General features: G+C 41.3%; 1 protein-coding gene across 1 annotated transcript in view; it reads right to left on the reverse strand.

The window, feature by feature from the left end:
• taf2 (TAF2 RNA polymerase II, TATA box binding protein (TBP)-associated factor) overlaps nt 1–10,190 on the reverse strand; it is a 37,494-nt gene extending 27,304 nt beyond the window's left edge. Inside the window, exons 1-8 of the mRNA XM_084943037.1 lie at nt 9,664–10,190; nt 9,393–9,447; nt 8,245–8,405; nt 6,020–6,138; nt 4,223–4,364; nt 3,829–4,060; nt 3,090–3,274; nt 2,844–2,957 (exon numbers count right to left, since the gene is read on the reverse strand). Coding sequence (XP_084799163.1) covers nt 2,844–2,957; nt 3,090–3,274; nt 3,829–4,060; nt 4,223–4,364; nt 6,020–6,138; nt 8,245–8,405; nt 9,393–9,447; nt 9,664–9,713 — 1,058 coding nt within the window. The 5' untranslated portion in view covers nt 9,714–10,190. The remainder of the gene's footprint in view (nt 1–2,843; nt 2,958–3,089; nt 3,275–3,828; nt 4,061–4,222; nt 4,365–6,019; nt 6,139–8,244; nt 8,406–9,392; nt 9,448–9,663) is intronic.
• Nucleotides 10,191–12,349: the final 2,159 nt, after the last annotated feature.

A 12,349-nucleotide genomic window follows, 5' to 3' on the forward strand; every position in this document is an offset into this window, starting at 1 on the left:
AGCCTTACGAGAACAGGTCTGAGGACTAACTGTTACCACACGTTTCCAAAAGCCCAGAGAGCCGAGGGAAGCACTGCTGAGATCTGTTCATAGCGGTTTGTGTGAGAGCGCTTCCAAACAACACTGACGGTTCTTTTCCATTACACAACTCTCTGGCCTTTGAGCCAAATCGCAGCCTGTTTGTAGCTGAACTTGTAGTGCATCTTCTCAGTGCCTTTTCTTACAGCGTCCAAACGCAAGCTCCACATATTCAGGATATCTTTTCATTACGTGGATCTGCTTATTCTAGCATCACCAGTCAGGCCAAGTAAAGGTTTTCCACATCAATATTTTCCAAGTTAGCTTTTGGGAAACCAAAAACATGTTCAGACAAAAGAGGAGGTGTTTAACGCCATTGACCAATACTAACCGTAAGGAAAACGTCGACAGCTAGTCTTGGTTTGTTGTTCGCGGATTATCTCGGTACTTAAACATTTACACAAATATACAACTGCTCGAATTGTAGATGTTCTCAATAACTATAGATCTTTTTACTGCTAGCCTACAGAGGTTTGACTGTTTTCTGGAGAACTCATTGGTCAGCATATATGAACATTACACCTTCCAAATACAAGAACGCCACATTAAATGGGGCGGTCGTGGTTTAAGAGTTGGCAGTTCGTCTTGTAATCAGAAGATTGCCGGTTCGAGACCCGTTGCCTACTGGTGGTGGTCAGAGGGCCCGGTGGCGCCAGTGTCCGGCAGCCTCGCCTCTGTCAGTGCGCCCCAGGGCGGCTGTGGCTACAATGTAGCTGCCATCGCCAGTGTGTGAATGTGTGTGTGGATGGGTGGATGACTGAATGTAGTGTAAAGCGCTTTGGGGTCCTTAGGGACTGAGTAAAGCGCTATACAAATACAGGCCATTTACCATTTACCACTTAAATGTTCCAAATCCTGCACAGGCCTCTGTTTCACAGGAAAAAGGGGTTTAATATGATGTCACAGCGTGATGTCACCTGATCATTTACGTGCACACACTACGTTGTTTCTTTGTTGTGGACACTGCTTGCTGGACGATGGGAACAATAAGAGTCGGTCACATTAAAGTGGGCCGTAGTTGTGAGGAGGTTAGAAATCACTGTGCTGTGCAGAGCAAACTACACGTATAACTACAAACAACAACCTAAAGGGAACAGACTCTCAATGGTGTTACACAAGCTATGCATTTTATAGAAACATCTCACGCTGCTGAAGGTTCTTATCTATATCAGATATTAGGCTGACGGATGTTTTTGGAGACTAATTTCTTGGTCGACAATATGAGGGGAGAAATTTGACTGACTAGTCTAACACTAACACACCCAATTATCAAGAAACATTTGAGTACTGTTTAATTGTCTAAACAAAGGTATTTGAACCATTAATCATATTAATCATCGTACTTTAAAAGCTGTCTAAATCTGTGACACCTTCCACGAAGAAAGAAAAAAAAAGCACTTAAACTGATGTAAAACATGATGTGAAAACATGTTACTACAAACGATGGTTACGTGTTAGTAAAAAGAAACAAATTAACTTCCAAAAAAATGTATCAATTAAGACTGAAAAGTGTGGTGCATTGTGACAGAGTCAACATTGTCTTACAAATCATGACAAGCCCAGTCCTCCCTGTGCCCAGCCACCTCCTCCAGCTCATCTGAAGTTCTCCCAGGACAATCAGGTCTCACCAGCATGTCCTGGGTCTACCCTGTAACTAGGGCTGCTCAATTAATCGAATTTTAATCTCGATTACGATCTGGGCTTTCAACAATCATTAAAAATGACCGAGCCGATTATTAGCCCCTCCCTCGTGCTTTACTCTCGCGCTGCTCCGTGTGGCAAATCGAGCGCACCTCTCTGCATTTCAAACACGTGTCACAACAATTAAGAGCAGCGGTCTCCAACCTTTCGCCACGGACCGGTTTATGCCCGACAATATTTTCATGGACCAGCCTTTAAGGTGTCGCGGATAAATACAACAAAATAAAACTAGTACCGGTACCGAAAAAAAGAAGATTTATTCATAACACACGTGAAAAGACCCAGGAAAACCGAGTAAACGATAAAAACGATAACAAAATAACGCTGAAAACCGATAAAAACCCTGAAAACTATACATTTCACACCTGAGCCTCAACTCTCGCGGCCCGGTACCAAACGACTCACGGACCGGTACCGGTCCGAGGCCCAGGGGTTGGGGACCGCTGATTAAGAGGACCCGAGGGAAGCTCGGAAAGCTAAGCAGAAGTTATTTGGAGAGGAGAGTGACTGCCGTTGGTTGAAAAGAGAGGTAAAACAACTTCAGTGGTGTGGAAACATTATGGGTTCGTGGAGTCAGACGTGGATCAAGTAGACATAGTGTGTAAACTTTGCTACAGTGTCGTAGCTGCACCACAGAGCAACACTGCAAAGTTCACTAAACATAGATGTTTACATTTTTCATTTATTTCTTATATTGCAAACATTTGCACTGTTATCAGTATTTGCACTATTTTATATTATTTTTTGACAATCTTTAAAGTTATTATTCAACACATTGTTATTGTTAAATAAATATCGTCAAATAATCGAGATCTCAATTTCAGTGAAAATAATCGTGATTATCATTTTTGCCATAATCGAGCAGCCCTACCTGTAACCTCCTCCCCGCAGCACATGCCCAGAGCAACTCACACCACCTTAACTGGCTCCTTTGATGTGGAGAAGCAGGAGCTCTACTACCGAACGACAGGACTCCTCATCCTCTTTCTAAGTCTTAGACTTTGGGGACTAGAACTTGTGTCTCAGATTTTGGCTTTACTTCACCATCCCATGTTAACACTCACCAGGACATCCTGGAAATAAAACAGCCGAAGAACTGCTGAGCCAACGCCTGAGCCAGACAGCGGCGAGTCTGGGGAGTCTGGTCAATGATCATAGCGCTGTGGAGCAAGTTGGTACTGAAACATAGAGGCAGCAGTTGAATGAGAGGAATAACGCCTTCAACAGCAATCTATTTGTGTTTTACATTTGCTGATTTCTTCTATCAATCCTGCCAAAAAGGACCAGTGAACTCTGATATCACGACCTACCTGAAGATGCTCATAGAAGCATAGGAGGATACTTGAACGTAGGCCTCATCCACAAACACAGTTTTGAAACAGGAGTAAGGATAGCGGCACGTCAGAATTTCCTCGTAGAACTCAAAAATCTCGTGCAGGTACGACATTGAGTGTTTGAGAAGAGGGAGCAGCTGCGGCAGGCAGAAATGTGTCACCTGACAGGAAACAAAGACGTGCGCGCTTCAGTGGTATTTCAAAGATTATGTGACAAGAGCCGATGTATTCTTCTTTATTTACACCGTTTACCTTCAAAAGACACTTAAGTAAGTGCTCATCAAAAAACACTACAGGACAAAGCTCCATTTAAACCACTTTAAAGGCATTTTAGGATAAAAATGATATAAAAAGCTGGACTAATCTCATCTGTCTGGATTATTCGACGACTGCATTCTGCATCTGTCGTTGCAGAATTTATTCCAAGCCAGTTGATCTAAAAGGTGTACAGCTGAGGTTAAAGTTTACACAAACACTTCATGGACATGACTTTTAACCACAGTCCAGTACATTTCTGACTGGTTTGGGGTCAGTGAGTCCAATTAAAGTGGTAGCCTGATTTATCTGTTCCAGAGCAGTTTGTGTATTTGTGGTAAGGATCCTTTCCTGCAACTATGAACACGTTTGATGTCAGTTTGTATAAATACCTGCAGGATGAAATAACTGCAACATTTATTTAAACTCCACGCAGAAAGAACAGAGAACGAGGACCCACCTCGTGCATGTAGGGGTCCACAAGGATTTCAAAGGGGCCCACAGCCAGGGAGATGTTGGGAGCTGCTGTTGGGATGGGAAGGACGTAATGGAAAGTCTTCTTTCTCATGTCATGAGTGTAAATGGTCTCCACCAGATCCCCACATGATACAGCCACCATAGATGCATCCACAGTGAACTCCAGCTTCCATGTGCACAGCTCTGAGTAAGAGTCCACGCAAGGGAACCAGAATCTGTGACAGGAGAAGATTTTCATTTTTTCATCACAACTTCCAAAGCTGGAACACCCAAAACAAAAAGTCACTTCTACATATTGTATCTGTCAATATGGAGCCAAAGAATGCGGTTTTTATTTATTCATCTACTACGAACGAGAAGATTGTTTGTTTGCAGACCTCGTGGAGTTCTGGTACCCAAAGGAGAACACATGGGCTCCTCTCTCCGCCATGCTCCCCTCCACATCAGGAACAACAAAGTGGAGGCCGCCTTTGGGCTGGTCCAGAGAAAACTCTATGTACACCTTCAACACTTTCAGATCTGGATACAAAAAACAAAACAAAACATAAAAACATCCATTTTTATTTATGTTCATTCAACAAAAGGCAAAAACCTTATTTTAGTGAACTGGATACAATCAACAGACAAGTAACCAGGTGATGGCTTTTCAAAATAAAATGTCATTTGAAAAAAATTAAAAGAGATGGTAAAGATTATGCTGGCCTTAAACGGGCAAATCATTTATTTTTCTGCTTATTATTTGTTGAAAACAATAACTTGAGACATACGTGTCAACAAGTCTCTAAGCTAGCCACAAACCTTTAGTGTTACCCCTCAGAGATGTCATCATGAAATGGTATTTCTTTTTATAGTTACACTGACGCTAAGACAAATTTCAGAAGAAGTAGGAGCAAATGTTAACTTTTCTGTTAAATTCAACCTGGTGAGCTCACTCTGAGCCACAACACAGGAGACCCAGTTTGACCTCCAAACGTTTTAACACTTCTCCTCTCCGTTCTTGAGCGGTTCTGTCTCTGAATGACACAGAGAAACTCACGTTCACATCCATATTCAGGCAGCCTTCAATTCTATTTTTCTGGTACAACATGCTAATATTAGGTTGGACCCTCTTTTGTACAGTGAACTCATCATGACTGGAGTTCAATGGTGTGTAAACCTGCTGGAAGCAGCCATCAGAAGATGGCTACACTAACCATAAGCAGTTGGTCAGCACCAACACTCAGGTAGTGTGTTTATACCAAATTTTGACCCTACATAATGTCACAGAGGGAATGCGACCTTTATTGTATTGTGCAGTCCCAGCTGACAGGAGTGCAGCCTCTCGGTCTTCTGCAGCTATAGTGCATCTATGTTAACGTTTGATAGGTTGTCTTTGCAGATGTCGTCTTCCTGTTCAAAGCAGTCTGTGCGTTCTCCTCTGACGTCGTCTGAAATGCTCAGACCGAGCGCCCATGCTATGTTCAAAGTCACTGAAACCACCGTTCCTCCACCATTCTCATGCTTGATTTGACTTTCAGCAGGTTGTCTTCATCATGTCTACATGCCCACATGCAGTTGGGTTGAGTTGCCGCCATCTGATTGGCAGATTTTTGGAACAGCCGAACAGCTGCTCGAGTCTTTACAGTGTATATAGCCATTACAGCCCCTCAGCTCACCTGACATGCATCTGCTAGTTGGTCCAGGTATAAAATGAAAAACTGTGTGGGCACTATTTAGCTTAAATGATCAGAGCGGCTGTAACAGTGAGCCGGGGCCTGGGAGCAGCTGAAGTGTTGAAATATTGAACCTGAAACTTAACGTCTGCCTCTTTAACCAGGCTTTGGGAGACAATGCTGCAGTTCTATTCAGCTGTTACAGTGTTTCTTTATTTTACTGCATTTCATACAGTTTTACTTTGCATGCTTTTAGTTTACTAACAGGTTTCGAGTTTATTGTGTTTTATTTTGTTTTTTTAATTTAATTTTAATTCTTCTTTCAGTTTACTTGCACATTTTATTGCACTTTATCTCAATTAGATAAATATGTTTATTTTATTCTGATGTATGCTGTGCTTTTAGTTTCAGTTGTGTTTTGTTTACATTTGTTCTTATTATCGGCTTCATCGATATCAAAGTAAAAGCACTAATCTGCATGAAAGGTGCTACACAAAAACACTTGATAGACGACTCCATTACCATCTCCTTGTTTCCAGAGCTCAGAGGGTACTTTGATGACCAGCTCGCCGTGCCCTGCGTCCGGGTCCACGGCACTCACTGCGGCAGTGTAGGCGCTGGAGAAATAGTTGAGGTTCCTCCTGTGTGGACACGCAGTAAGCATTCATTGCTGTTCTTTAAGTATGCAGTTGATGATAATCACAGCCACCCACTACGATGGACACAAATCTTAATGTGACAAGATAAGTAAATGACATAAATAAATCTGTGTTCTCAAATCTATTATTTTTGCATGTGTGTTGTTGCTGCCTGTGTTTAACTGAGTAATTTCTGTAACTGTGAGACACTTGCTGCTGCCTATCTTGGACAAGTCTCCCTTGAAAAAGAAATGTTTATCTCAATGGTATCTTCCTGGTTAAATAAAGGTTAATCAATAAATAAGGAATAAAATCTTATTTATATAACTTCTTAAATAACATTTCTAACTCTCATTCTTGTAGTCACAACCAAATATTTTCCAAAACAGTTGAAATGATCAGACAGCTCTGCTAGTTTAAGCTAATTCAGTAAATTAAACACACGACCAATCACAGCAGTTCATCGTTCCACTAAGTTTATTTGGCTCCAAATGCAACCACAAGCAATAAAGGGCCCCGACGTGCCAGACAGCCTTCCCTCGCTGAGCTTCTTTTCTAATTCAAAGGGAGTTTTTCCTCCCTACTGTTGCCAACTGCTAGTCCATGCAGCCTGTCCAACTGTTGGGACTCCCTCTCCAGTCTTATAAATGAACCTAAATTTCTTCTATTTTCCACAGTGTAGAAAAACCTCGAAGTTATGAATAACAGGGATTTATGATGCAAAGATCAGAGTGTAAATAACGGCAAATATGCAACATTAGAATTTCTTAAAGCTGACTAATTCTGCTTCAATAACAGCTTTGCACACTCTTTACTCTTGAAGCTGCTCCAGCAGTCTTGAAGCAGCTGCCACACATGTTGAACACTTGTTGGCTGCAGTCCCTAACCATCTCGCTTGAGTTTATGTCTGTAGCTTTTGGAGACCAGGTCATGTAATGCGGCACTCCATCACTCTGTCTTGGTCAAACAGTGCTTACAGCAGGGTTTTTCCTGGCTCACAGATGGTTTTTGGGGTAAACAGGGGTGCACAGTAAAGACAATGAGTCTGTGTTACCTTCTTTGAGTCACCATTTGATAAAAATGAGTCCATATTATGCGGGAGAAATGAAACCTCAATTAACAAAACAGATTTTTAAAAATCATTTCATTACACTAGTGCGGACTTTCCTTTGGCTCTGGCTAAAACCGCCGATGCTCCCATCAGCCCTTCACGGTTTCTCACAAACACGACAGCTGAATCTAAACACAACCTGGTTTTTTCCCTCTCTATTTTTGATCCAAGCAGCTCTCTTCTTCTTATCAGTCTACCTCACTTAGTGTGTCTTTGCAGCAGTTCCAGCATGAAGGCCTGTTTCTCTCCCTGACTGATGGTCTCTAACCTGACTGAGGACTCATGCTTCACCGGGAAATTTACACCGTACCTATGCCGTAACTGCAAACCCCTCCGAAACCCTACAGTGTAACATTTGGGGTAATCTGACGTGCACCTCTCTAGAAATGTCATTACACGTGAGGTTGACACCGCCCACAACAAATGTTCAGCACCATCGATTCCTCCTGTGTATTTCCAACAAGTTTTTCACTGCAGCTTTGAATTTATAAGTATAAAGAATAGTAATGATAGCAAGGACTCACAAATGTGAGAGATTTCTGAAACTATGGGAATTAATGCGAAGGAACTTACAAAGAAGTGAAAAAAGGAGCAAATATGTTTACACCCAAGGACACTGCCCACAACCAAGAGCCCAGGAGGACCCAGGAGAGAAAAAGTTCCAGCATTTTGTTTGTTACTTGCAGTAACGACAGGCTGTTCCTGCACTAGTTAAACAGCTGTTTGCAGAACACCTGCACCGCCTCTGTACAACACAAAAGACTGCTTCAATATTAAGACAGTCAATTTAACTATTAATCTTCTGATAACTGTTGACTGAAAGACAATCAAGATGGCAACTTCCTTCATCTGGTTAAGATAGCTTCCAGTATAATTCCACATGTGTTATAACCATAGAATCTAAATTAAAAAAGAAAATCAGTGACACTTTCAGATGTACTTTTGTAGACTAACACATATTCTGAGGTCCAAAATAACTAGCATATGGATATACTCACTGCTTGGACTCATGGTGGCACACTTCCAGAGTGGGGTCATTGTAGAGGAACGGGGCTTCGAGATCGTTTACTCGGACCCTGTAGATGCGACACTGTTTACTGTTTAGCTTGATCCTGTTCAGGTTGACCACGGTGGGGAAGATGGTGAGCTCAACATAGCCCTGAAGTATACAGAGGCAAGGAAGACATCAGCAAAATATAACAACATGTATTTAAAGCATGAAAAAATGAACTCGTAAACAGAATGTGAAGAAAAAACACCTTCACCATGACAGTGATGGTAAAAGAACCCTAATAACTAAACCTCAATGAAATGAGATGAAGCAGAGTGGGAGGAGGAGTGGGCCAAAGCTCCTCTCAAACAATGTGAGGCTGATAAAGTCACACAGAAAGCCATTATTTCCACTTACTGCTGCTAAGGTGGGTTTACAAGCTATTGAACCACGAAGTGTACTTAGTTTTTGCACACCCTGCTTCTGTATTTTGATTTATGACACAGGTAATACATCATGTGTTGTCGTTCCTCTGAATTTGTAATAACATCATTTTAAACTTCATATTGCTCAGATGATTTCTGTTATTATGTCCTGACAGATCAAACCTTAGAAATAACAGAGGATGGGCACCAGTTTAGTTTATCTACGCTGTCTCTATCTATGCCAGCTCCAAGTCTGTGCAGAATTCATGTTACTATGATTCTTATCCAGTTACAGAGGCTTCTTTTTCAAACAAACAGAAATATTAATTAGGTAGAAGTCGTCTTAGAAACAAAAGACTATAATGCGTGTAAAACAGTCACATTTCTGGGAAAATGCTACCACCGTGTGGTAAAGATCTTCATTAAACATTATTTAGCACTTCTTTTTTTAATCAAAGCGATTCTTGCAAAAGTTACTTTTAAGATTGACACGTAATTTTGCTTAATACTGAGAAATAAAAATGATGAATATTAACACGAGACTGCAGGCGTATATTACAGTAAGTAATACTCTTTTAAGCAGTAATGCATCCTTCATAAATGCCTGTAATGTGTGATTAGAGGAACCAAAACAAGAGAGCGCTGCCGTCTCGTCAGATCGCTAACTGAGGAGTATCTGCTGTCCAACAGTGAGCAGATGAGCCATTATGTGTGCAAGTGCTGTACTTACGATGACAGACTTCCTCTGGAAGTTGATGTTGTTGATGCACACCACCTGGTGGGTCGTAAAAGCAGTGACACAACGAAACAGTTAACGTTTCATTTATGAATGTAGCTACCTAAACCCTCTCTGTCGTAGCCAGGTACAAAGTGTAGCTAAAGCTAAAGCGCTATTTACTTCGGTCTTGACTTTCCCCACGTTAAGGTAGGGTTAACTTTGCTTCTGTTACTATAGAACATGACAACAACCAGCAAGAAAGTGATTCTGCTCAGATACTTATAATTTAAAGGGTCGCGGGCTCTCGAAGCCTTTGTCCTTCTTCCTGTTCATCGCTGCTTCTCGCTGTGCTTTGTTGAACTTTTAAGGTGCCATAACTCCGCTCGGTGATGCTTCCTTTGCCTCAGCCGCACTGAGCTGCTCTTCAGGCTCACAATTCAAAGCCCCCTGCATTCACCAGACTCGTACACGTTTACAGGGTGCTCGTCAGTTCTCCCAAAGCACTATATGTTAGCAGTCGGAATGTTTAAACTATCACTGTGTCAGGCTGTCGATGAGTCTTTGGTTTGTATCGCCCGGAGCCCGCTGTGCACTGTTTTCCATGTAAACCACGCCGACGCATCCACGAATATACATCAGCCACGAGCAGCAATAAGTTGTTTTGTTTCCTTATTAAAAAATAAGTAGTTTACTCCACAAATGCTCCACTCGATGCGCATCAAAGCATCCAAATATCCCCTTCTCTGCTCGGCAGCTCATAGTATTGTGACGCCCGCTCCAGCGTGTTCGGCCATTTTGTTAGTAACCTTTGACCTCCCGCGTAAAAAAATGATAATTATATTTTTTTCCCCGAGCGGTCGATTGAAAAAAAAATGAAACAGATTTATTAAAATGAATGTGTGTGCGTTAATAATGTAAATACCGTAAAGTCTAATTTAATTAAATAATACAAATTCCACGTCACGTGAGGGGCGGAGACTGCGTGTCTGCGAAGAAGTGCACGAGATCCGCACAGCTCATTGTTTTATCGCTGTGCTGTTCTCCTCTGTCTTTTGTAGTGATGGGATTTCCGGCTCTTTTTAGAGAACTGGCTCTTTCGGCTCCCAACCGGCTCTTCAGGTTGTTTTGTTGCTTTAATTAATTAATTATCAACAACAATATACAATTATGCACAAAAGGAAATAGTAATGTAAAAAAACGTGGTTTTCTTTATGTATGTTTATATATAAATACTTATGGGGACCCCTAGAGACGAAACACATACAAACTCCAAAGCACTTAGAAATTCCAAAGCACATTTCTAGCGTTAACTGAACTTCCAAAACAGAGCTACCTAGATCACTTAAATGTCTATTGTCTATTTTTTTTTTTCAAATAATTTCAAAAAAAAAAAAGTTCATTTACCTGTTACTACCACACACCAAATCAGGTCGTTGGTACTTGCTGGCTTGTGTAGCCACTAAGTAACAAAAGCTCAACACTGTGCCCTATATATGTGTGTATGTGTATATATATATGTGTGTGTGTGTACATTTATATATATATATATATATATATATATATATATATAAACACTACCTTTCAGTCACACAGGCAATGTCACATATAAAGAAAAAAACAATACATTTCACATGTGTTAGTTAATATTCTTTAAAATACTTCACAACATTTCTCTTTGCTTGTTCTAACGCTGCCTCTCGTTCTCCGTCAGTTCTAAAATACATTTTAAAAGTAACCTTCCCAACACTGCCTGGTACTCATCTCTTCTCGTCTCACTGCCCTTGCTCTTTTGGCCTCCGTGCTGCCCTGCTTCATCTTCCCCCACTTCATCTGCACTTGGCTGGTTTTATTCTCCTTCGCATGGCGATCCAAGAGGAACTTCATGGAAAGTCCTTGTGGAGAATGGCTTCATCGAGCCACATCCTCATTTGGTATTTCGACTGGTTTAATGTTGCTGAGGGGAAGACGCGGTACAGGACTGTGTTCTAGCACAGGTTTATACTGACTGATATTTGCATCCTCTGTGCTGTGTGGTGCTGGAAGTTGAGCACACATCCTCCTGATTTTGTGATAGAGCCCATGTCAGCTTTAATTATAGCTGCCTGTGTTGTTGCAGTTTACGTCCTATGTCTAATACTTAAATGTATTTATTATAGAGTCTTTCATCCAAATATGAGCTGAAAGGGGCCAACACAGAGCAGCAACCTGAAGATGAGGTGGGATTTTGTATGTTTGTCCCTGCACCAAAGATTGCAGACCACCCTCCATCCTCCCCATCAGCATGCTGCAATAAAAGAATGAGAAAGCTGGCTGAGAACGTCTACTGCTGACGTGCACTTGACATCCACAGGACGACTAGAAAGAGACCGAGTCATGCAGAATGTTTTCATCTAGATCGCGTGGCTGTGTTTTGTAGCACTCTGACCTTTGTCTGATTTAGCCACAGATATAATGTCTCAAGGCATTACTCATCTTAATGTGGAGATGAAATTGAATATGCACTTTCTGCTGTGCATTAAATCATTTCAAGATATCAGTCATTAAATTAAATGAGAGGCTTTAATTATTAAATCTGTATTAAATATTTGTTGTTTACATGTGAAGAGATCCTTTTTCAAAGGCTATTTCACTGGATCATCTTTTCTAAAGAATCTAACAGGTTAAATGAGGATAAAATGATTGTCAGCAGTGACTGAGTCTGCCATCCCACCTACCAGAAAGTAGGTTTATATGACTGTCCATGAGATCAGTCTCACTGTGATTAGCACTGGATTAGCTTACTGCTACTAAACACTGAGCATGCGTGTCAACAAAAAAGAGACATTTATAGCAATGTTTCCTCTTCACACAGTTAGCTGGTAGATGGCAGGCATCTGACTGTGGGGTAAACTGCTGTATATGTGTCACAGTACTGGATGTGCGACCCAGTGTTTTGTCTATTTTAGGGTTTTTTTTGTTGATAACTATTT

The sequence above is a fragment of the Perissodus microlepis genome, chromosome 11 (genome assembly GCF_051167445.1).
Source record: "Perissodus microlepis isolate ML-2025 ecotype Zambia chromosome 11, ASM5116744v1, whole genome shotgun sequence".
Classification (NCBI taxonomy): Eukaryota; Metazoa; Chordata; class Actinopteri; order Cichliformes; family Cichlidae; genus Perissodus; species Perissodus microlepis.